Source organism: Oncorhynchus clarkii, chromosome 6, assembly GCF_045791955.1.
Source record: "Oncorhynchus clarkii lewisi isolate Uvic-CL-2024 chromosome 6, UVic_Ocla_1.0, whole genome shotgun sequence".
NCBI classification, from domain to species: Eukaryota; Metazoa; Chordata; class Actinopteri; order Salmoniformes; family Salmonidae; genus Oncorhynchus; species Oncorhynchus clarkii.
The window spans coordinates 57,584,637-57,609,791 of record NC_092152.1 but is presented as its reverse complement, the minus strand read 5'-3'; the positions used below and the strand labels follow the sequence as shown (position 1 = coordinate 57,609,791).

At 47.1% G+C, this 25,155-nt stretch overlaps 1 protein-coding gene across 1 annotated transcript in view; it reads right to left on the bottom strand.

Moving 5' to 3' along the window:
* The window catches only part of LOC139412407 (neural-cadherin-like), a 185,887-nt gene that overhangs the window by 64,121 nt on the left and 96,611 nt on the right, over window positions 1-25,155 (bottom strand). The window contains exons 8-20 of the mRNA XM_071159210.1: window positions 21,476-21,648; window positions 19,248-19,416; window positions 18,335-18,505; window positions 17,906-18,078; window positions 17,109-17,276; window positions 15,318-15,567; window positions 13,827-13,954; window positions 11,615-11,801; window positions 9,769-9,912; window positions 7,773-8,056; window positions 5,166-6,780; window positions 4,502-4,595; window positions 3,237-3,421 (exon numbers count right to left, since the gene is read on the bottom strand). Coding sequence (XP_071015311.1) covers window positions 3,237-3,421; window positions 4,502-4,595; window positions 5,166-6,780; window positions 7,773-8,056; window positions 9,769-9,912; window positions 11,615-11,801; window positions 13,827-13,954; window positions 15,318-15,567; window positions 17,109-17,276; window positions 17,906-18,078; window positions 18,335-18,505; window positions 19,248-19,416; window positions 21,476-21,648 — 3,741 coding nt within the window. The remainder of the gene's footprint in view (window positions 1-3,236; window positions 3,422-4,501; window positions 4,596-5,165; window positions 6,781-7,772; window positions 8,057-9,768; window positions 9,913-11,614; window positions 11,802-13,826; window positions 13,955-15,317; window positions 15,568-17,108; window positions 17,277-17,905; window positions 18,079-18,334; window positions 18,506-19,247; window positions 19,417-21,475; window positions 21,649-25,155) is intronic.

The window sequence follows — 25,155 nt, the reverse complement described above, 5'->3', positions numbered from 1 at the left end:
AAATATTTTAATGAACATAACAAGATTCAACAACTGAGACATAAACTGAACAAGTTCCACAGACATGTGACTAACATAAATGGAATAATATGTCCCTGATCAAAGGGGGGGTCAAATCAAAAGTAACAGTCAGTATCTGGTGTGGCCACCAGCTGCATTAAGTATTGCAATGCATCTCCTCCTCATGGACTGCACCAGATTTGCCAGTTCTTGCTGTGAGATGTGGCACCTGCAAGTTCCCAGACATTTCTGGGGGGAATGGCCCTAGCCCTCACCCTCCGATCCAACAGGTCCCAGACATGCTCAATGGGATTGAGATCCGGGCTCTTCACTGGCCATGGCAGAACACTGACATTCCTGTCTTGCAGGAAATCACGCACAGAACGAGCAGTATGGCTGGTGGCATTGTCATGATGGAGGGTCATGTCACGATGAGCCTGCAGGATGGGTACCACATGAGGGAGGAGGATGTCTTTTCTGTAACGCACAGCATTGAGATTGCCTGCAATGACAACAAGCTCAGTCCGATGATGCTGTGACACACCACCCCAGACCATGACAGACCCTACACCTCCAAATCGATCCCGCTCCAGAGTACAGGCCTCGAGGTAATGCTTATTCCTTCGACAATAAACGCAAATCCGACCATCACCCCTGGAGAGACAAAACCATGACTCATCAGTGAAGAGCACTTTTTGCCAGTCCTGTCTGGTCCAGTGACGGTGAGTTTGTCACCATAGGCGACGTTGTTGCTGGTGATGTCTGGTGAGGACCTGCCTTACAACAGGCCTACAAGCCCTCAGTCCAGCCTCTCTCAGCCTATTGTGGACAGTCTGAGCTCTGATGGAGGGATTGTGCATTCCTGGTGTAACTCGGGCAGTTGTTGTTGCCATCCTGTCCCACAGGTGTGATGTTCAGATGTACCGATCCTGTGCAGGTGTTGTTACACTGACTGTGAGGGTGAGCACCTGTCCGTCCTGTCTCCCTGTAGCCTAAGACATGTTCACGCAGATGAGCAGGGACCCTGGGCATCTTTTTTTGGGGTGTTTTTAAGAGTCAGTAGAAAGGCCTCTTTAGTGTCCTAAGTTTTCATAACTGTGACCTTAATTGCCTACCGTCTGTAAGCTGTTAGTGTTTTAACGACCGTTCCACAGGTGCATGTTCATCAATTGTTTATGGTTCACTGAACAAGCATGGGAAATAGTGTTTAAACCCTTTACAATGAAGATGTGAAGTTATTTGGATTTTTACGAATTATCTTTGAATGACAGGGTCCTGAAAAAGGGACGTTTCTTTTTTTTTGCTGAGTTTATATGCTTATGTGAACTGGTGTGGGTGTCTAAAGAATTCACTATTTATCACACATTTCACCTTTCAATCAATTTCTCCTGTGAGTTTTCCATAAAGAGCCTTAATCTCCCAGAAGAAGATTTAACAGTACATGTCCTTATTGCCTTCCACATTTGTTCTTGAAATGGAATTTAAAATGTCATCGAGGCTATGTCAGTAATACTATAAGTAGAATTTTTCATAATCCTCCAGACTTGGAATCCATGAGAATGTTTACAGAGTGCTTTATTTGTGAAACAACCTGAAAATGGCTTCCACAATCCCAATTCTCTTCGGGTAATTGCTGTTTACAAATGCATTTGGATTGGGGGCAGTCTTGGTGTTGACATTTAACATTTTCTGGGTTGTGTCTACAAATGTATATTTAACCAAAAGTTTCAACATCGAACGTTTTGAACTTCTATCCCTGTTTTAACATTGTGTGTTTCAGCTACAGTCTTCGGGGTTGTACCATTGGATTCACCTATTTCTTCGACGTCCGTAGATACCAACCAAGTCTGTGTGATTAATGGGGGCTGAGCTACATCGGTGTTTGTGAGACAAGGGTGGATCCCGAAGAGGCCCTGGCCCGGGTCTTTTAATAAAAACGTCTGTAGAGTCTGAATGGTTTAAGCTACAAACTACTAAAAGCTTTCTATGAACATCGGAGACTCCCACGAACACACACATTGCTCTATGATGCTCACAAGCAACACAAGAGTTGTTAGAAGGTAAGAGCTTAATCTAGGGCATCCCAGGACATAGTGTCTATAATACTGTAATAAGCTTGCAGTCACTCCAAACTCCACACAGTTGAAACGGACTAGTTGAATATTCATTTCCCACCGAGGAAACAATATCTGTACTTACAGAATTTATCTAAATTCATTTGTATCTGTTTTTGGATTTGGCGGACCTTATTGGTTTTATTATGATAAAAAAATGAACATCAATAAACTCATGAATGCAACTGTTTATGTCAAATTGTTCTAAATTTATCCCTGGTTTTCCTAAAAATAAATCGGTAAAACACTTAACTGTGAGGATAAATATAAATACATAAGATTATATGCAGATGAGTCAGATAAATGAAAAACCGAGTTTTGCTGCACTCTGGGTTGAGCTGGCTCAGTGCTCAGCACTATAGCAGTTGTTGACATATTGTTCAACTTCAACAGACCTTTTATGGCATGAGCCATTTCAATCAATACACACTCCACAGCTCTCTAAATGCAGTGGATATTGTTGTCGTTTAGAGGATGCACTCGAAATACCCGGGCTAAGAAGTGTACGAAACCAGACGGCTCTACTGTAGATTAAATGGGCTGAAGAAGAGAACAAACAAACAATCGTTACGGGAGATTTTGGTTCCATTTTCATCACTTACAGTAACATATTATAAAACATCCTGTTTACCCAAATAATCTTATACAGTATATAACCACCAGCTGTAATGTAAAGGCTCCTGGTTGGTGTGAATACATTGGCCTGCTGCTGTTTTTGGAATTTGAAGCAAATCCCTTTTATCAGCTTATATGAGCCGTGACTCCCTCCGCTATTCCTCCCTCTCTCTTCTCATTTAAATAGCTCAGAAATCATCAAATCCCCTCAGCCGTAGACCATTTCTTCCAAAGTACATTTAATTTTCACACACATAAGTGGTGTATCAGACCATACTTGACACCCAAAATGAAAGTGCAGAGGAAGCACAACATTGTCTAATTACAATTTCAAAATGACCTATTTCCAAGAATTACCCATTTCCACTGTTACTAACCCACGCATTGTATCTTGAAAATATATATTCTTAGAAAAATAAGAAATAACCTTCATATGACAACACATATAAAACAATTCGGTCCCAGGTCATAGGTCAAGGTTCAGAGGGCATGTGTACTGTACTGCACCTGCCAGGCGGAGGGATCCAGAGTTGTAGATGGCCTCGTCACGCAGCTCCCTCACATACACTGTTACCCCAGAGACAGCGTCTGGCCACAGTCCGTCTGACACGCGCACCTGAAACTCGTAGCTGCCCGGGGGAGCGTTCTCCTTAATGATCAGGAATCCCGTCCGCTTGTTCAGGAGGAAGTAACTGAGGAGGCATAAAATAAAACAGATCAGCAACATCAGTTCTTCATATATCGCATGTAAAATGAGCAGTCTCTGGTGGATCTGTAGATAGATTTGGTGATACACCACCATGAATGAATACTGGGCTGACATAAAAGAGAAGACATTACTGAGCGACTTTGGGAACCAGAGAGAGGAGATTAAGACACAAAGATTCAAACAGCAGAATTAAAGAAGGAATAGATAAAAGACAGCAGAAAGAGAGAGGATATAACAAGAGAAAAGAGGAAATTATGGGGGAGGAGAGAGTTAGAGAGGGAGGGAGGGAGGGAGGGAGGAAGAGAGGAGAGGATAGAGGAAAGAAGGGGAGGGGGAGGGGAAGGGGAGATTATAAAAGAGAAAAGATTTTTAAAAAGATGAGAGGAAGCATCTCCTTGTGGTCCACAACCTCATACTTCTTTTGTAATTGAGCTCATTCAAGTTTAATTACACTGGGAATCAAAGCAAGATCCCAGGCACATCAAATAGCGAAGGAGACATTGAGATGAGCTGGTTAATCATCTTCAAATCCAACCGTGTTTTATATGAAGTGTCAAAATTAGTAAACCGGACTCCAACCATTTCCCTATTGAGCAATGCAGAAGTTTCTCTACTCGAGTGAAGATGAGAGATGCTCGATGAAATATTAACTCTGAAAAGATTCAACAACATACTGTAGCTATGTGTGTTGAAAGAACAGAATCTCTGGGAGGAAAGCTACAGTCAATCTGAGTTCATGTATGTGAGTGCAGTGCAGGTGGCAGTGGTAGTGCTTCTGGATGTGAGGCCGTCAAGGTGTCACATGGTATGATGTGTTCCGAACACCACTGTAGCTGCTGAGCCTTCACAGAGATCTCAAGGCAACCGTCTCAAAAACACCCTGTCGCTCAGGGTTCCTCTGCTCTGCTCGTCTCACACCTTTGTCGCAGGTGCAGGTCCACAGCATCAATGACAGAGATGCTGTCGGGAGACATCACTCTCAAGGTTTTATGGGGCGTTGAGAGAGGGGGACGGAGGGAGGGAAAGAGAGAAATACAGAGGAAGAGAGCTAGAGATGTCTTACTTGGGCACATGTCCCTCAAAGGCATAGGTCTTGTTGTCCCAATCATCAGGATCCGGGGCGTAGATCTTCCCCAGGACAGTGGTCGGCATCCTCCCTGTCGGCAAAGAACACTGATTCTCTCAAGGGCGTGTGTCTCTGTGTGTGTGTCATGAAGGGGTATAGTCAAAAAGAGCACTGTTCACATGGACATTAAAGTATTCTGAAAACAGCAGGCTGCATATGAATGCCTGTAGAGAGAAAGGCCATCATAATTACCGCAAGGCAACAAGAAAATGTGTCTGAAAGAAACTAGTCAACACATACTACCAGTAGCTTTCCATTGCACTTCAACAAGAGGAACATGATGTATTGACTCATTTTGTGAAAGGAGAGGAAAACACCTGGAATAGATAGTCAACCCTGAAGAGGAGAAAAGAGAATCAGCTATACCTAATTGCTCGCTCCTACAGCGGCTCCTACAAAAGGCGCCAGAACAACAAGAGAGACATGGCTTCTTTTCATAAACTCCCGGTTGTAGCAAAACCTTCAAGCCTTGGAAATGGTCAGACTGAGGGTCAAACGATTTGCTCCTCATTCATATATTGCTTTGTGAATTTGTTCTCTCATTGCTGTGCTATTCATGAATTCATGCATTATAGTGTATTGATGATGGCAGTGATCTCACCTCTGTGACTGTTGACAAAAATCTCCTTCTCTCCCGCCTGGTGAGCATGGTCGTTCTCGTCTCCTATGGTGATGGTCAGAGTGTTAGTGACCGTCTTGGGTGGATGGCCGCTGTCACTCATGATGATCTGCAGGTGGAACTCTTTCTGCCTCTCACGGTCGAAGGCCCTCAGGGCTGTGATGGTGGCCGTGCCGTTTCCGTTATCCTGCAGGTAAAAGTCGTTGCTGTGGTTTAGCTCTAAGGGAAGGCTGAAGTAGAATGGAGATCCGTTCTCAGCTGAGTCTCGGTCTACGGCCCGCAGCAGTGTGGAGGTCTGGTTGAGTCTGACCAGCTGGGGACCAGCGACGTTCTCCCACACCACTGGGGTGTACACTGCCTCAAACTCCGGCCCGTTGTCGTTGACGTCCAGCAGAGTCAGCTGAATGACGGTGCTCCCCGTCAAGGCCGGAGAGCCGTGGTCAGTAGCCAGGATGACCAGGTGGTGCTGCGCTGCTTTCTCTCTGTCCAGAGCGCTGGTCACAGTGACTAGACCAGACTGGTCTACAGAGAACTGGCCCAGAATGTCTGACTCCTGAAGGATTTTGTAGGTGATCTCCTTGTTTTGGCCTGAGTCAGAGTCGCTGGCTGTCAGCCTGGCCACACTGCTGCCCACGGGCACGTCCTCGGGCAGGGGCGCTGGCGGCTGGGAGAGCGCGATGAAGATGGGTGTGTGGTCGTTACAGTCCTCTACCTCTATGATACAGTGGATGAAGCTTGAGAAGTCCAGGTCTTCGACCTTCAGGGTGAGGTTGAAGCGCTGCTCACTTGTCCTCTCGTAGTCCAGCCTCTTCTTCAGTCTCAGGGTGCCACGCTGCTCCTGCCGGTGGCTCACCATGGAGAACTTCTGCTCCGGGTCTCCTGCCACCACACTGAAGGTAAGCTGGGCGTTCTCTCCCGTGTCCCAGTCCTCAGCAGACATCTCCAGCACCACCGCGTTGGGCTCACTGCTCTCAGGAACCCTGGCCAGGCAGGACCGCTCTGTGAACCTGGGTGCGTGGTCATTCACATCTGTCACCCTGATGGTGGCAGTACCCGTGCCCATCATGCCACCCCCGTCCCTGGCCTCCACCACCAGCAGGTAGGCCTCTGCCTGCTCCCGGTCCAGGCCACTCATTGCCACCGAGATGGTGCCCGTGGACGGGTTAATGCTGAACATGTCAGAGCTGCTGCCACCTGTACCCGTATCACCCACAATCCTGTAGGAGAGCACGGCGTTCTGGCCCACGGCCGAGTCGTCCAGGTCGGTGGCCGTCATCTCCATAACAGAGGTGCCGGGGGCAGAGTTCTCCGGCACGTTACCATGACAATCGGGGGCACAGGTGAAGACGGGCGCGTTGTCGTTGATGTCCCACACGTTGATGATGATGTCAGTGAATCCGGTCAGACCCTCGCCGCCCTCATCTGTGGCCAGGACCACAAACCTCCACACGGCCCGCTCCTCCCGGTTCAGAGTCCTCTGAGCGTAGATCTTCCCCGTCACCTCATCAATAATGAACTCGCTCTCGGCTCCCTGGCCATGGAGGGAGTACCGCAGGGCCTCCTGGTCAGCATCCTTATCTGGGTCAGTAGCAGTTACCTACAACATCAAAGGGAATGTGCTCGGTGAAGCTTTTTAATCTGCAGCGCGTCAACTTTCTTTAATGGAGTTCAGCACTGTTTAATTATTGAAGCTTGCTGACTTGGTGTCATCCATCAGGTTGGTTGAAGTGTTAACTTCACACCTACCTACTCTGCACAGTGATCAACTCTAGTTTATCGGCTATGTGCACAACTTTCACTCTCCTGACCTCAGCCCCAATCAATCCCCAGGCAGAGCAACATGTTTAAATCTACCATGAGAATTGCAGAGCGTCAGGTTTTCTAGGTGAAATGAAACCAATGAGATACCATGGAGTGGTGGGGGAAAAATTGCTAGTGGGCTAAAGCTTCTACCAGACGTCCCATCCGAAGAATCTTATAAAACAGGGATGGAATGAAAAACAGCATGATGTCATCTCATGCAATTCAGTCATAAAGGCTTTGGGTACTAGAGTGTCTTGTAACCTCCTGGCGCACAATGACTCACATTCTGAATGACAGAACTGTGTGACCTTGGGACTCTAAGGTTCTATTATTCTGAGATAATTAGCTGGAATAATTGTTATCTTGTTTTCTTCAATTCGGGTATGCAGTAGGTACAGAATATTTAACAAAACGAAGGTTATGCCCGTAATTCAGTTTTGACAAAAATGCAGATCGAACGTTACAATTTTAAGCTCTTCAGATGCTGATGGAAAAACATTCAAATGATTACGGAGAGAAAATGTGAAATACACATCAAAACCTCAGTCTTTCCCAATGACAGATAGATAGCGTTGTATAACACGCTTGAGTTGGTGACAAAACACTCTCCTGAGATTTTAGACATCTGATACTGTACATCGTACTATTCTCCCTCATTTTCTACTAACACACGTGTGATGACTTCAGAGGTCATTTGTGCTGCTGTCAAAATAACTGCTGTCATGCTGTCATAGTAACGTGACAAATACAGATTACTGCTGGACTCAGTGAGCGTTTCAAACACACCTGAAGCACGAACACAGGCGATCCATCCAGCTCTTCAGTCACAGAGCCGTAGTACTCGTTGACCGTGAACACTGGCGCCTCGTCGTTCTTGTTGACCACGTTGACCATCACATCCGCATAGTCTTCCCACTTCCCGTCCGACGCCAGCACCAGCAGCTTGTAGCCCTTGTTCCGCTCGTAGTCCAGAGGCTGGGCGATGAAGATGGTGCCCACCTCTGGTTCCACGTCAAAAACCCCGCCAGTGTTGCCAGACGTGATCTGGTAGCGGAGCTTAGCATTGGCGCCTAAACAGAACAATGTGGTGACCGAGATATATGTAGTAAGCAGAGTGGGCCACCATGAGCATCACATACACACCATTTAACATATATAGGTAACATTTTCAGGAATCAAACTTTCGGTTTTTCAAATGAAATCTGACTGAATCTGCTTAACATTTTAGGAAGTTTTTTTGTTGTTTTTTTTGCTTCACAAAGCAATTGTACTAAAGTATATTAGCTGATCAGCAGTTCTATACAGAATCCAATTATTGAGAGGAGACTCTTTGGAATCTCAAACAGATTCAATAAATTACAACTCAGGAGAGGGAGAATGGAGGAATCTCCAAAGACAAAAAAGATTCATAGCTTATTTGCAACATGAAAGTGAGGACGCCAGAACAGAGCAGAGGACTAATCCCTAATCCTGAGTATTTTGTTGTGTTGGCAACAGTGCTAATGAAACATTAGAATGACTTGTGAATAGATATGTTTTCATTTGAGCTTCCTCTCCCCCTTCAAACGGCTGAGTTCAAATCCCAGTGGAGACCATGCATGCACAGAGCGAGCAACGCAGTGTAAACAAACCAAATGAATAAACAAACACAAGAGAACTCCTATTCCCACTTGTACGTGTTAAAAAATATATAAAAAAAACCCACTTTCCCTGGCTATAAGTTGTTATGCTGACAGGAGGAGAACAAAAAGACACAATCTGATTCCACTTCCAGGAACTCTTATCAGCACAGTAAAGGAGAAAGACCTCACTGTCTCTCTCTCTCTCTCTCTCTCCCACTCTGTTCTCTCTCTTTCACTGTGTTCCTAGTTCCCTAGCTCCCTGGGTGGTGATAATCTGCTCGGGGGTGTCGGGCCATCAGCATAGCTGGCCCCCGCGTGTGTGCTTTATTACCCAAAGTGGCCCGGAGACTGTCCTCTCACGAGTGGCTCTGTGTGTTGAGATTGCAGAGATGGAGCTGGTGGCAGCCCGAACCCATTCATCACAGAGAGGTGGTTGCTGCTCCACAGGCCTACCTGTTCCGACATGATAAATGTCTGATAATATGGAGCTATGCCCCCCCCACCCCTACCCCTTCTCCCCTCCTCCCCTATTCCCGTAGCAGACTGATAAAGAGCCCTCACCGCAATAGCTAGCTGCCGCAGCACCAAGGGAGGTGATATGCTTCACAATGGATTTGTTGTAGCGGGTCGTGTGAGCTAGAGTCGGCTGAATGAGGGCGAGTCAGGTGACTAACAGGCAGTGTGTTAGTATAGGATGAGACGGATGGGAGAGGGGTACGGATGGTGCCTGTATGATGAGAATCATTACAGCGCTCGCTGCAGGAGAGAGAGATGGTAGAGTTGCTGTGTGCTGCATGTGTGCAGCCCCTGGCCTGGGATTTGATGAGCCTATTGGGATGTTATGGATGTCCTTTCTGAGCTATGGGGAAGCCATACGGAGACTTACGCAGTTTGTATGAGAAAAAATGTATATTCTGATTTATATTCTGTATACACTGCAGTACCTTGACAAGGAATTTGACACGCCAAACAATTCATGACATGACATCGATGTGAAACATACTTAATAAAAATAGGGCATCGCAACCGTACTGTGTTTTCTTCAGGGTTACGACCTGAGGAGAGATGGAGAGCCCTCGTAACCTCTCACACGTTCACTGAGCCCAGGGAGAGTGAGAACTACAGGGGAGTGGCTTGTTTCCTCCCTCTCCACCACGTACCTTCATCCTCGTCATTAGCACTGACAGTCAGGATGGCAAAGCCCACGTCTGCATCCTCATCCACGTCGACTTCATACACCGTCTGAGCAAAGACAGGCTTGTTGTCGTTCACATCGCTGATGAAAACCCTCACGTACGCCGTGTCTGGAGTAGAGAGAGAGAGAGCACGGAGTGAGAGATTAAACGCCATGCCCGCTCTTATTCTGTCAAACTGAACATATACCCCCCTTTCCCTCGCTCTTCTTTATCCCTCTATTTCTCCCTCCTATCTTCACCCTCTATTATTCCTCACATCTCTCTCTCTCTCTCTCTCTCTCTCTCTCTCTCTCTCTCTCTCTCTCTCTCTCTCTCTCTCTCTCTCTCTCTCTCTCTCTCTCTCTCTCTCTCTCTCTCTCTCTCTCTCTCTCTCTCTCTCTCTCTCTCTCTCTCTCTCTCTCTCTCTCTCTCTCTCTCTCTCTCTCTCTGAAGCAATCCGTAGGCAGATGTGAAAAGAGCCCCTTGAGGGGAGGAGGGGGGGGGGGTGGCCAGTATAATATGCTCCCTTTCCCCACGCCAATATAATATGCTCCCTTTGATATGCGTATAAAAAGGAACATAATTTGCAATACACTCTTCAAGAGAAGATCAATTGTGTAAGCTGGTTGCAAAGATAGCTTGCAGTTTAACACAGAGATAATGCAGCCTGGCAGCGAAACAAGCCACAACCTCCAACCTTTTACACCTTTCTGAGTCTGTCAGACGAGAGGAGAAGGAGAACATATCTGTTTGGGCAGACACAGCCATCGTCAATCGGTGTGTCTCCTCCTCTTCTGTGTTCCAGACACACACAGAGAGAAGTGTGGAAAGTACGCATTGTCAATACCGTGACAGATTGCTCTTTCCCCGTCAACACAGCTATTGCACCAAGGTTATGTTTACAACCCTTATTCAACACTGCTGTCATCGATTACACCATCGCCCTACTCCTGGGCTCCTCCAATTTCATTCAGTATACTCTTTAGTCGAGTGAGAGGGAGAGAGAGATTATAGATTGAGAACACGTGTGTGTGTGTGTGTGTGTGTGTGTGTGCGTGTTGCATGTGCAAATGTGTTTTCTCCCTCCATGATTCACACCATCATGTCAGTATGTCGTATAAGACAGGATGTAGGTGCCTGTTGCTAGGAGGGAGAGAGGAGGGATAGTGAGGGATGGAGAGTTGAGGGCCCTATAGAGACTCATTCTACATGCTAAGCAACAGAGCAGTGTTCTGGGAGGAGTCTCCATCACTCTGAAGCCCCTGGTCTCCACTTCTCTTTATATCATCCTCATCTAATATTTATAGCACTGCAAAATCACACGGATCATCTTTTTTTACTCCCTGGCCTTTTTAATATTTAAGTGGTGTTTACGCTGTCAGAAATGTCATATAGGGCGAAGCCGACTGAGAGCAACTTTTAATCATCTATGATAATATGAATGAAAAATACATTCTCCATAAGACCCTGTCTGGTTGTTCATCAGCGGGTGAGAGTCCCCTCTGGGGAGAGATGAGCATATCTGGTGGAGAGAGAGAGAGGATCCCTCCCCACCAGAGAGACAAGCCGCAGCTCAGACTTAAATGGCGTCTTGAGACTGCCATCCAAACCCCAGCCCTCCTACTGTTGTACCAAGGCCTGTCGGGGAAATGGGGGGCATTTTAAAATGTATTGAAATGTACTTAGACAATGCACACATTGTATTCCTATGTCGTCCCAATTTGATACGGCGTGCTACTGTGTGCATACTGCATGCATTGCTGTTCTCTCTCTCGTCCTCCACCATCCTCCAGCCCTGTTGAGGTGACGAGATGATCTGAGCTGGTCTCACCTGAGTTGGGCTGTCCATGTTTCCCAGGTCGGGCTGACTCCCAGCCGTCCACTGACTTGACCTCCAGCAGGTAGGAGCCTTTAGTCTCACGGTCAAACACGGCCTCTGTGTAGATGGAGCCCAGCTCGGGATCAATCCGGAAGTACTGGTAGTCCCCACTGCGGTCTTTCAGCAGGGAGTAGGAGATCTGAGACAGACAGAGAGAGAGAGAGAGAGAGAGAGAGAGGAGGAGGAAGAAGTGGAGGGAGAGCAGGAGACCAGGGTAGAAGAGAATGAAGGACGAGGTTAAAGAAAGTGGCATGGAGAAGGTGAAGGATATGAACGGAGTAAGAGAGGACAGAGAGGACAGGATGTTGGAGATACACGAGGGATGAGAAAGAAAGGATGGACGTGAGAGAGACAAGGAAGACAGAGATACAGAGTAAGGATTACCAAAGATAGGTCAGTGAGACAGGGGGAGAGAGAATAATAGTTTTAGTCAAACAGCAGAGTCTCTAAAAATAGTCTAACACACCATGCATATGATTCATTTATCTCTCTATTGGGCTGGATGTGACCCAAACCACATGTGACCCTGTGACAATTTTTGATGTGTATCGATAAAACAAAGTCATTATAATTCGGTTTAAAGCAGGAGCCTGAAGTCTATTCACCAACAAAGAATGAACCTAATGTTTAATATTCAAACCGAATAAAAGCTGTGTCGACAAGCTATAAATGGCATTCAACAGCAGCAGGAAGTAATTCAACAGAACTCATTGAGAGAGAGGATCGAAACGGCGTGGGTCAGAAAATGAATACAGGGGAAGAGCAACAATTAAAGGCTGAATTAAAATGTAATGCCATAATAAAAAGGTTGTCGGGGTCAAGTTATTTGTAAAAAAGACTCCCAAATTTAAACAGCTGTGAATGATTTGTTTCTTTCATATTCACGCCCACCAATGATCCTCATTATCTAAATGTGGGCCTGCATGGCATCTATGATTCAGCCTGCCTCGGCGAGAGCAAGCAATTCAGCAGCCAAGGACACTGTGCCTGCAAAGAACCGAGTACATTTTATGTACCCCTGTGCCAATAGCCATGGTGTCCTCGTACTGGGAATTCAATTATGAGTAGACTACCCATACTGTTAGTGTGCGTGTTGGAATGTGTGTGTGTGTATACATGATTGTGTGTCTATTGAGAGCAAGACAGAGATCAAGAAAGAGATACACAGAAAAGCAGCAGGAAACGCAGACAATGCTGTGAGTGTGAGTGCGTGTGTATGCATGCTTGCGAGAATGTGTGCGCTCAAGCGCACCCTTCTGTTTGCGTGCGTGCGAGCATGCACGTGTGTGTGTGTGTGTGTCCTCTCAACACTTGCATCCTTAACAATCTTTTACTGCAGTGGGCTAAATCAGGGTCACGCAGAGTGTTTATTGGTAGTATTAAACAAATCCACTTTGAAGTATACATCCCACATACATGGTTCTGCAAACTCCAAGTTGAATCCATTTCAACTCTATATGTGACATGGTACAGGTGTCTTCACCTGTACCATGTCACATATAGAGTTGAAATGGATTCAACTTGGAGTTTGCATCCCAATATTACACTTCATATGCATCACAGATGACTGAAATATAACAGAGCCGCTGGACATAGAAACACCGGGTTTTCGGCCGTTGAAGAAATATAACGTTTATTAATTATGAAAAATATGAAGAACGTTCCACCCATGAGGCCACGAGGTCATTTAACTGCAGGAAAGGGTGGAGGTTCAGTATGTGTGACGTGCTGCATTGTATGTTTTATACAGTGTGTTGCTCTCGGCTCAGGAAGCCGAATCGCAGTACAGATTTCATGGCCAGGCTTCAGGAAGCAGACCCTTGTAGAGGAACACTATAATGCAGAACTCTAGACTAAAGATGGGGTTTTTCCATTGTCTACCTTCGGTATTTAAGACTCCAAGGTGAAATTAAAAGGGGGAATTGATACTTTGGGTTTATACTTGAGTGGTTTCAACAATTATCCAGTTACATACAGTAGTGGTGGGTTGTTCACATGGATTTAAAGTTAAAACTGTGGTCGACAACACTAGGCCTGGAGTACTACAAATACCCCAGCTTTTCTGAGAAATTGCTAAGAACCAGGACGTGTATTGACAAAATGTCTCAGAGTGCTGATACAGGATTGTTGTTTGTATTTCCATTATTCCAAAGCGTTCCGTCACCTTTCCGTTGAGTCCCAGGTCCAGGTCATTGGAGGACACCTGCGTGACAAACGCCCCCACCTCCGCCCCCTCTGTGACCGACGCCTCGTAGATGGACGAGGTGAAGAAGGGAACATTGTCGTTCACGTCTAGCAGAGAAAAACACCAGCATTATCCGTCATCATTTGGCTCAGTACTTTCTCAGTGAAAGGGGTTTATAAGGAGCAGAGTGTCGTTCACGCAGCAGGCTGTACAAACAGGGCGGCGGCAGACGCCACTCTGCGTCCGATAAGTCTTTGTGGCTAAACATTTGTTGACAGAGATTAATGAGACCTTGAAACTCTCCTGGAAGGTGTATTGAACCATTTCAAAGACCTCTTTGTGACAGTCGAGAGCTCTCTCTATTTTTCACCATTCAGCCATTTCCACAGACAAACAATACAAAACGGCTTGTTAGAGTCGTCCGTCTATTTAACTCAATTACCTCTTTCTTAGTTATTATAGAGAACTATGCGGCTCGGATGCATTCAGAGTTACGATGCACTTCCCATGGTCGTATCTTTTTCAGCAAATGTCTTAATCTATGAATTAAACATGGGCCTTAAATCCATTACAACCCTCTCCTCCCCTTCTCCCCGTCTCCCTTCCTCCTTTCCAGCCCTCCCTGCCTCCATAGTACTCGCTCCATCCTCTGGAGAAGACTGAAGGCTCACTTATTAAGACAGATAAGGGAGAGGAGAAGGAGAGGTGAAGGAGTGAGGAGAGTCTAGCCAGATGAATTATGTCTCTCTGGTTTAAGACTAACTCTCATGAATGATAGAAGGGGGAGATGAAGTCTGGTTAGAGGGAAGCGGGAGGATAACAGGAGGGAGTCTCGATCTGTGCTATGGTGGGAATGAGAGCTATTTTGGGACAGAGGGTCAGGGGTGGGCTGAACTGCAGCGATAACTGCCGTGGTAATGGGAAATTAAGCTCGGATCGGACTGGTAGGCTGGAAATCAACTCGATTTTAATAAAGAGATTGAAGCCCAGTACATCATGCTTTCTGGGGTTTGTTTGGAGGAGAGAGAGAGCCTGGATGAGAGAGAGGAAGAGTGACAGAGAGAGAGAGAGAGAGAGAGAGAGAGAGAGAGAGAGAGAGAGAGAGGAAGAGTGACAGAGAGAGAGAGAGAGAGAGAGAGAGAGAGAGAGAGAGAGAGAGAGGAAGAGTGACAGAGAGAGAGAGAGAGAGAGAGAGAGAGAGAGAGAGAGAGAGAGAGAGAGAGAGAGAGAGAGGAAGAGAGGAAGAGTGACAGAGAGAGAGAGAGAGAGAGAGAGGGAGAGAGAGAGAGAAAAATGGTTGTATACAGTCATTGTTGAGAGAGAGAGAAATGGTTGTATACAGTCATTGTTGAGAGAGAGAGAAATGGTTGTATACAGTCATTGTTGAGTCAAGACTACTGGGATGGAAGTAAAAGGGGATAGATAGTATTATGGGTTGTTATATGAGCAGGATGCATTGCTCTGTGTCACCTGTGATGTTCAGATGGACCGTAGTGAAGGCAGCCAGGGGGACTGCAGCCACATTCTGAGCCCGGACCCTCAGTATGAAGTTCCTGGTGGTCTCATAGTCCAGGGGCTCAGCCACCAGGATGGAGGCAGAGCCGTCCTCACGGTTAGGGGTCAGATAGAAGCGTACAGGCATGTTGGTCTCCGGCACCATCCCATCCTCCAGGTTATAGGTCACTCTAGGGTCCCCCAGTGGAGAGGTGGCCTTGATAGTCTGGGGTTCAGAGAGGAGACAGAGACAGGGGAAACTGAGGACACCTGCAGTCAATTCACACCTCGGTGACTGCCTGTACGCTCTACTCAGCTTTAGGCGAGGCCGCCTGCAAAACAAGCAGCTCTACAGATCAACTACAACCGACTGTGGCCCATTAAATCTCCAATATTTATCTTGCTTATCACTTAGAACTCCAAAGGAAACTCTCTCTCTCTCTCTCTCTCTCTCTCTCTCTCTCTCTCTCTCTCTCTCTCTCTCTCTCTCTCTCTGTCTCTGTCTCTGTCTCTGTGTCTCTCTCTGTCTCTCTCTCTCTCTGTCTCTCTCTCTGTCTCTGTCTCTGTCTCTGTCTCTGTCTCTGTCTCTGTCTCTCTCTCTCTCTCTCTCTCTCTCTCTCTCTCTCTCTCTCTCTCTCTCTCTCTCTCTCTCTCTCTCTCTCTCTCTCTCTCTCTCTCTCTCTCTCTCTCTCTCTCTCTCTCTCTCTCTCTCTGAAATATTAATCTGCATTTCTAATAGCCTTAATAGCTTATAAATGATAGAGAGGAAATTCAGCAAATTAATTTTCAATGCTTTAGTTAAAAAATAAAAGCAAATGCCTATGAATAATCCAGGGCTCGTGATTGCCAGAGCCTGGCTCGTAGAAGTAATGAAGCGGTTGGCTTAAAATAGAGGCGATGGAGGATGAGTCTGGACATGGGTAGGGAGAGGGGGAACAGAGGGAGGGGGGGGGGGGGTGTTGGCTGGAGTAAGATGCCATGAGGATATAGGGCTATCCCAGGACACAGCAAGTGCCAGAGAGAGGGAGGATGGGAGAGTAGGGATGGAGGTTGAGCCCTGAGGGAATTATCTACTCTCGTTTTTTGCCGTAGACCATAATAGCTTGGTGTCCATACAGTACGTCATAATACGCATTACTGTGCATTACTGTGCATTACTGTGCATTACTGTGCATTACTGCAGAGACATGGTAAATGCAGCTAGTGTCATTCGGTGTTGTGGTGTTTGTACGGTACAGTAAAGTGAGAGCCGTAAAGAAACAACTTTAATGTTAGATCAAGCAAGTCTACTCCATAATGCTTTCATTTGCTTTGAAGCCCTGGGTAAATACTGGTTCACAGCTCATAATACCTCTCTCAAGTTACCAGCCCCAAATCTGTAATATGTACCTATCCTGATGTGTGTCATCATGTCCTAACCTCCCCTTGACTCACCTTTCTCTAACCCCATGTACCTCAGAATACCTTTTTCAGGTTACATCTGCCACACTCATCCTAATTTGTATTCCATCATGATTCATGTTCAACTCAGCCCTAAGACAACCCCTATGTCCCTCTACCACCCCCAGGACATATAACCCCATGTGTATGTTAAAACATGACGTCATATATTTCCCCTCACATTCCACCCACACAGTACCTCTGCATCCCAAATGGAACCCTATCGCCTACTCGGTGCATTACTTTTGACCAGAGCCCTGTAGTGCACTACATAGGGAATAGAATACCATTTGGGATATAGCCTGTTTGTCCCGGTCCCCATTTTACCACTATGGGTGTGTCCCTGACGGTATTCTCTGGGATGACCACATCATAGCTGTCCCTGTCCCACTGCGGAGGCTGGTTCTTCACGTTGGTGATGGTGACGGACAGCTCCACCGAACTGCTCCGGTTCCCCCCGTCCGTGGCAACTATCTCCCGGGTGATGTAGGTCCTCTGTAGTCATAGCAACAACATAGCTGTTACATGACACATGCTGACTGAAATAATAGCAGTTTAGACTGGGGTGAAGAGGCAGGAAGGCTAGAGAAGTAATGAAACATAAGCCCTCTCTGTGATCGTGTAGATAAGATTACAGCGAGAGGTCAGGGAGTGTCACAGGGGCAGGGACACATGCTGGTTGTATTTGGCCCACGGGTGAACGTAAATGACACTGATGACTGACAGAATGCTGCCCAACAGCGTTCTGCTGACAGAGGAACTCTGTAGTCATAGCAACAGCTTCCCTAGGAGCACTCATAATAACACCTCCTCGCTACACCAGGCTTCCCATTTCCTGCTTTGTGATAAAACATTCTCCCCCGAGGAGGGACATTTACAGACTACCCTGCGAAGAAGAATGAAGAAAAGCTCTCAAACATTAGCTTGTTAGATATGTGCTGGCTTTATAAAGACTCTTTCAAAGAGCTATTAGACTTCCTCGATACTCTCGCTGAAGCTGGAATTATTCTCCGTAGCGCGTCCTCACCTCAACCAATGACACACGGGGCTGGACGACTTAACGTGCAGCCGAGATGGGTTATGTGGTGGGGATAGGGGTTAGGGGTTAGGGTTGTGTTCCTGACCTGTGAGATGGGCTGGTTGACGTAGACCCAGCCAGTTAAGGGGTTCACCCTCAGGTACTCTGGCTGCTCTTTAGACATGGAGTAGGTGACGGCGGCATTGGTGCTGTAGTCATCGTCGTGGGCCGCCACACGCAGGAAACTGGTGCCAATCATTGTGTCCTCCCGAAGGAAGTCTGTGGTGAAGACAACACGTCATATTCAATTGGCTGGAGAAAAAAAAATGATGAGCATTAGCTCTGCTGATTAAACTATGTCTGGGCGAGAACAACACAGATGTGGTGTTGTCAGTGAACCATTAACAAGGTAGACATGACATGATCTGCAAATACTACTGGATCAACAGTAGGACTAGATTGTGTGTGTGTGTGTGTGTGTGTGTGTGTGTGTGTGTGGGTGGGTGGGTGGGTGGGTGTGATCCCCAGCACGCACACTCGTAGCGTAGGTTCTCAAACTTGGGGCTGTTGTCGTTCTCATCGAGAATGAGGATGTTGAGTTGACAGATCCCTATGAGAGGATCTGCTGCCTGGTCCGTAGCTGTCACCGTCACCGCGTACTCCCGCTGACGCTCGCGGTCAAACTTCCTGGACGTCACAATCGCACCTGAGGGAACCGTGTTATACAGTGGTTGCTATGGACAACGGCCAGAGGCAGACCGGACACAACAAAACAAATCTCAAATGCTATTACTGCCAGGGTGTAGGCTAGTATTTATACAATTTCGGCTTAGCTCTGCCACTGAATGAATCTGATTTATCATGTCAGCAAATGTAATGACATGCAACTACAGATCTCAATAAACAAATGAAGGACGTGCATACACTGTGGATGTGCTAGTAAGGTTTATGATCAAGTGTTGGTGTTTTTTGGGAATTGCACTTGAATTCAACCAAAGCCATTCGGAGGATTCCTCACAGTTCATGCAAATCCAATCCCTCTCCTTTCACTCCTTTCTCTCTCCTATAAAAGGTTAATGATTGATGTCCACTGAACAGTTACATTTCCTGAAGCAATTCATTTTCAAAAGAGGGCTTGTGAACATTTTTTAAACGCTGTCTTTTCTTCCCCTTTTAAACGCTGTCTTTTCTTCCCCTTTTGAGCGCTGGCACATTTCGAAAGGGTGTCATTAAAGGGAATTAGATTGAACTTTGGAATTCATGAAATACTTCAAGACAGTTCCCAAAGCAATCCAGAGAGGAGGAGAAGAGAGAGAGAGAGAGAGAGAGAGAGACAGAGAAACACCAGCGAGAGCTGCAGAGACTCAACCCTTTCAGTTCCGGATGACATGAACACTATGGGGATGCTACTAGGGTTCCACAACCAGTGAAGTTGGACTCTACCGTACCTGTGTCTGGGTGGATACTGAAGGCAGGCACAGTGCTGTCTTTGTGCATGAATCCATAGGTGACTCTCCCATTAGAGCCCTCGTCTGCATCCACGGCGTGGACCTGGAGGACGAACGCCCCCGCAGGCTGGTTCTCCAGCACCGTGGTCCGCTCCCGGTACTGCTGGCACTGAGGGGGAAAGGGGGAGAGGTACAGGGATAGTGGCATAGAGAGAGAGAGAGAGAGAGAGAGAGAGAGAGAGAGAGAGAGAGAGAGAGAGAGAATAAGATGGGTAATGGAGGAATGCCAGTTACCAAATGACAGAGGGAGAGAAATTAGGATGCATAGAAGGGGATGAAATGAAAGAAAAAGGTCATTCAGTATATTAAGGACATTTGTGGAAGGGAATGAAAGAGAGAGGGATGGGAGACAGTAATGAAATAGTCAAAGAGAAGGGGAAAAAGGGAGGAGTACAGTGGAACGAGGGCGGAGAGATAGGAGTGAATCATTGAAAGGAGTTACAGAAAAGGAGAAGTGAAGAAGTAGAGAGAGAGAGAGGGGGGGGAAGGGGCTTGAGGAAGGAACTGTCTCTCATTAATCCCTCTATGTTTTGCTCCGTAGAGATTCATCTGTGTTTTATAATTAAAGCGGCCTTGAATCAATTCCATCGAAACAGATCCACAGAGATACGGAGTAAGCCTGGATAATTCGGATGTGCTCCGACGCCCACACACCTTCCCTCTATCCTCATCGTCATCTGAGCGCTTGCTCGGTGTGTGTGAAGGGAAAACAGTCAAATCTTCCAAATCCCGTCTCTCTGCCATCATCAGATGGCTCATTTTGGCGCGCCTCAGACAGAGACAGCGTTTCTCTCTCTCAAAAAAAAAAGGAGATCCCAGATCAATTCAGCAGCTCGTCTTTGATGCTTACTTCTGACATCTAATTAATGACAAGGGAGCTCATCTTCCACCCTCCTCTCCCTCTCCTCCCTCTCCTCTGCCACCCCTTCCTCTAACCATTAGTCAAAGTCTTTCTAGGCCCAAGTTCAATGTGTTTTCAGAGGTCAGGTGTCCCTAAGCGAGTCCCAGTCAGGGATGAGAGGAGCTGTGGTGGATCTCAAACTCAAACCGTACAACCCCCCCCCCCCCCCTCTCCTCTCCAGCCGCATTTACCCCCCTCTTAGGAAGCTTCAGGACATGGCACTCTCACAGACAACCCAAGGGCCCAAGAGGGACCCTTCTCTTAGGAGTCGCTGAGTAACTGATGCTCACACATCCACAGGAACTGCCTGAACCTCAGCCAAACACACAGGAGCAGAAGGGCCAAGGGCACAAAACCACATAAAAGCATCTTTCTCTCTGCTCTCCGCCTGCTGTTTGCTGCCTGCACAGAGGAGGAAAAAACTGAGCACACAGGCAAAGTGGTCCAGCTGTGTTTTATTTTTGAAATACTTTCTCTTTGGACTTTTTTCTCCTTTGGACTTTTTTCCTCCCTTTTGTGGAAAAGTCTTGTCCGCACCTCAGTTCAACTATAGTTTGAGCATGTTAGCGCAGATAAATAGAAACTAAAACAATTCACAAAAGCAAAAGCACGATGGAGTCCTGTGGGAGCTGTGTGTGAGAGCACATGAAAAGGTTGAAGCTGATCTTGCAGCCTAACATGTGAAACACGCACACGTACAAAATGCTCCCAGGACTACGGGGAGTTATCTAGCTTTACTGTGCGAGGCCACAATTAGCTCAAAATATCTCAAATGCAAAACTCATGTAATTTAAAATTGAAACATCGGCAGAAAACAGCTAGGGCTGTGATGATTCGGCATATCTTTCAAACACTTCATTAAAAACCCTTAGATGATCTAGAAATAGAGTGGGTCGGCCGGCTAATCACACCTCTGGAGGAAGGAGATGGAGAGGTAATAAATAGAGGCGATAGAGAGAGAGAGAGAGAGAGAGAGAGAGAGAGAGAGAGAGAGAGAGAGAGAGAGAGAGAGGGAGCTGCAAAAAACAGATAAGAGAAACCGAGAAACGAGAGCGATTTGGAAGGAGAGAGAAAGTCTAAGGTCCGGAAGTCAACAGGAGAGTACTGATGCTGATCTCAGAACTCCGCCAATACCTTTATTTCATTTTAATAGTACGCCCCCATAGTAAAGGCCGAGAGACAGAGGCTGGGAAACACAATGAGCTGTAATGAGTGTGGTCAGAGCCAAACAGATATCAGAACCGTGACAATGAGAACCTAAGCTTACCTTCTCAAAGACAGGCTTGTTGTTGTTGACGTCGTCCACGCCGACGATGACCTGGGCGGTGGACGAGAGGGCCTGGGGGCCGCCAGAGGCGTTGTCATCGGTCGCTGTGACGTTCAGGACGTACTCTACACCCTGGAGTCTGGGAGGTGGGCTGGAGCGCAGACGGATCAGACCTGCAACAACCAATCAGAGACAAGTTATGACCTCACCATGAACAAGAGAACCTCTGCGTTCGCCAGGTCTCCTGACTGACTTATATAGGGCAGCAAAAGTGAGAACATGCTGTTCTATCCGCTTTGGACACATTGTGCCCTTGGTTTTCCCTTTTACGGTATATGAAACAGCATGAACTGAATTCAACCCCGGAGGGTCTGCTTGTGCTCCTTTCTTCGTGACTGACACATCTGGTGTGTAGAACAGCCGTGTCGCTCTCTTCCTCAGCATCTCTCCCAGTGCCTTTGACACTTGGCCAGCGTGTGACTGCATCCATCAAAGGCGGTTGTCAATCCCACCTTCGGTGATGCATGGAACAACAAAGGACGGCGTACGTCTGTTGTCCGTGTGACTGAGGTTCGTATAACCTCCGCGGTGAAGGTCCCCTCCCCTCGGTGCCTTGGTGACTTTTTCTTCACTTCCAATCGGCCGTAACCCTAATGTGGGCGTCAGATTTCCATCCCTCTCTCCCCCCTCTCTCTTCCCGAATGCTTTTTTATTTTATTTTTTATGTTGCATCCATCAGGCCTTTGGTGTTTGCTAACCGTGTGTGTGGGTTGCAGACACACTTAATACATTCTGCCTTATCTTCTGAGACTCAAACAGGCACAGATGCAACCGTTGGAAATGCACTGGGTGCTGTAAACATTTCCATGGCTTTCACAAGGTCTGCGTTGGATGGAATCATATTACACCCTAACAGTGTTGCTCTTTAGAGACCAGTATGGTCTGTCTATCTCTGCCTAACAGGGTGACATGAAAGACACTGAGTGTCAGGGGAGAGGAGGGGTGAGAGGAGGGAGAGAGGAGGGTGAGAGGAGGGGGAGAGGAAGAGGAGAGGAGGGTGAGAGGGGGAGGAGAGGAGAGGAGGGGGAGTGAAGGGGGAGAGGAGGGGTGAGATGCTGAGGGCCACACAACAACCAGCCATAGGGAATCAGGAGACATCCTGTCTACGAAATGAGGCAGGGTACGAGCGCTATGGTAGCATGGCCGTGCCAAGAGGAAAATGTAATCAATTATAATATGATGTGACAGCGTGGGGGCAGGGCATGTGTGGTGGGGATGGGCCACTAACTGCCATGGAGGAGGCTGCCTGGGAGAGTTTGTCAGAATGACTGGGTTCACCAGGGTGGACGGCCTGGACTAGCAGTACCACAGGCCAGGGAGCTGGTCCTATTAGAGACAGACTAGCAGTACCACAGGCCAGGGAGCAAGTCCTATAAGAGGCAGACTAGCAGTACCACAGGCCAGGGAGCTGGTCCTATTAGAGACAGACTAGCAGTACCACAGGCCAGGGAGCTGGTCCTATTAGAGACAGACTAGCAGTACCATAGGCCAGGGAGCTGGTCCTATAAGAGACAGACTAGCAGTACCACAGGCCAGGGAGCAAGTCCTATAAGAGGCAGACTAGCTGCACCACAGGCCAGGGAGCTGATCCTATAAGAGACAAACTAGCTGCACCACAGGCCAGGGAGCTGTTCATATAAGAGAGAGCCTGTTGAAGGAGAGCGTGTAGCCTCAGGAGGACATGTCACATCCTCCCAGCAGCCCAGGGAGACAATGGCTCCGCACACACACAGAATTATGTTGCACATGCGTGCCACACGGGGTAGTATTAACACATAGTCACGCACGAACACACACCCAGTGTATGCACACACCTGGGTGTGCACTCAGGAACATCAAACCAAAACATTGTGGAAGAATGTGACAAATTGAACAAAAAAACTGCCTGCGAGGCCTACCGTACATCAGTATCTATCTGGAGGAGAATGTCTTAAGATGACAACATCTCGACATGACTTCAAAGACTGCTCCGAAAAAGGTTCAGCCAGAGTTGAGAGATAGAAGGAAAAATAGGTTTTAAAACATACCAAGAAAAAAAGCATATAGTCCCTGTCTCTTCCATTCGATAAGATATGTGTCCCCGCAGTACGTGAGGGAGGGAATTGATGTTTGTGCGCATGGGTGTGTGTCAAAGAATGTATATGTGTGTGTGCTTGTATACATGTATGTGTGTGTGTTTGCGCGTGTCCAAGCATGTGTGTGTGTGTGTGAGGCATACAGCAGTGTGCGTCACAGCACTTGCTCACCCTGATAAACATGGTCGGTGAGACCCGGCCAGCACATATCATCGCACATCAAAGATGGAGAAGATGTTTCTCCAGGGGTCACTGAGCACACGTCGCTTCGTATGATGGAGGGGAGGGGGTTGGCAGGGGGGAGGGATGGGGAGCCGATGCCCCTCTCTCAACGCCAACTCTAATCACCGTCTGGCCCCAAAACAGAGGGATGAAGCCATGAAAGGCAGAGAAACTGAGGGAGGAACGACTACATTTGTCCCCTAGGGAGAAAGGGGTGAAGTATGGGGTGAATCAATGTGTGTGGGGGGGGGGGGTTATATAAACCTCACATCACAAGCACAGCAAAACTCCCACTAAACTAGTGGCACTGAGGGAGGACGGCATGATGAACCATTACGACTCCTACACCAATGGGGATTTCTTTATCAGCCTGCAGATGAATTAGAACACTTCTTCAATATGAGCTCTTCACAGACAAACAACGACGCAATAAAAAGGATAAAGGAGAAGGGTCGTTCCCATTAACCGTAGACATGATCTACCTGTTTATCGGAGTAAACATTTCCCCCCCCCCCCCCCCCCCCCCCGTGCTGAGAACGGAAGCTTCGTATTTATGTCTTTAATACAAAAAGAGGGTGATCATCTTATTGACTTTGCTGTTTGAATCCTTGAAACGGTATTAAATCTCAGGAAACTTATTCTACGCTGAGTTACAGTCAAATTAACACAGCCCATCTGTCCCCGAGAATAAAAAAATCTCCCATGAATGATTGAGGACATTTCGCGAAAGTGGAGGAGATTTGACGATCCGTGGAGAAGAAGTAATAAAATACGTTGATCTCTAAAAGGGAGGGAGAGTGATGAGATGTGGGTGGGGCTTGTGTGTGTGTGTGTGTGTGTGTGTGTGTGTGTGTGTGTGTGTGTGTGGAATATGTTCTTCGCCTCCTAAACTAACGAGTGCTGCGGTATATGGGTATGAACAGTGAAGGATCTGAACGAAATAAGAAGCTGTGAGGAATAGTTGAAGTCGTTTTTTTTTATATAAAGCAAATCATCAGTTTAACGATGTGAGTAATACAAGGGTTAAACCCCTCTAGCGAGCCCAGGCAGCTCCATAGGGGAGTGTAAGAGATGATAGGGTCCAATAGTAGTGTGTAAACTGGTCATACAGTAGCTGCAGGATGTATACACTGATGCTAAGTCGGACCGGTCTGACAGTTACACGACCGTGAACAGGAAGGAGCTTGAAGCCTATCACAGGGGCTCCATGGATGTGCCTGAAAACATTTGACCATGTATAATAGTTACACATTACAATATGCATGCTAGAGGCAAAAACACAACGCAGAACAAAATGCCACCCAAATGTGAGAGGACAGTCAT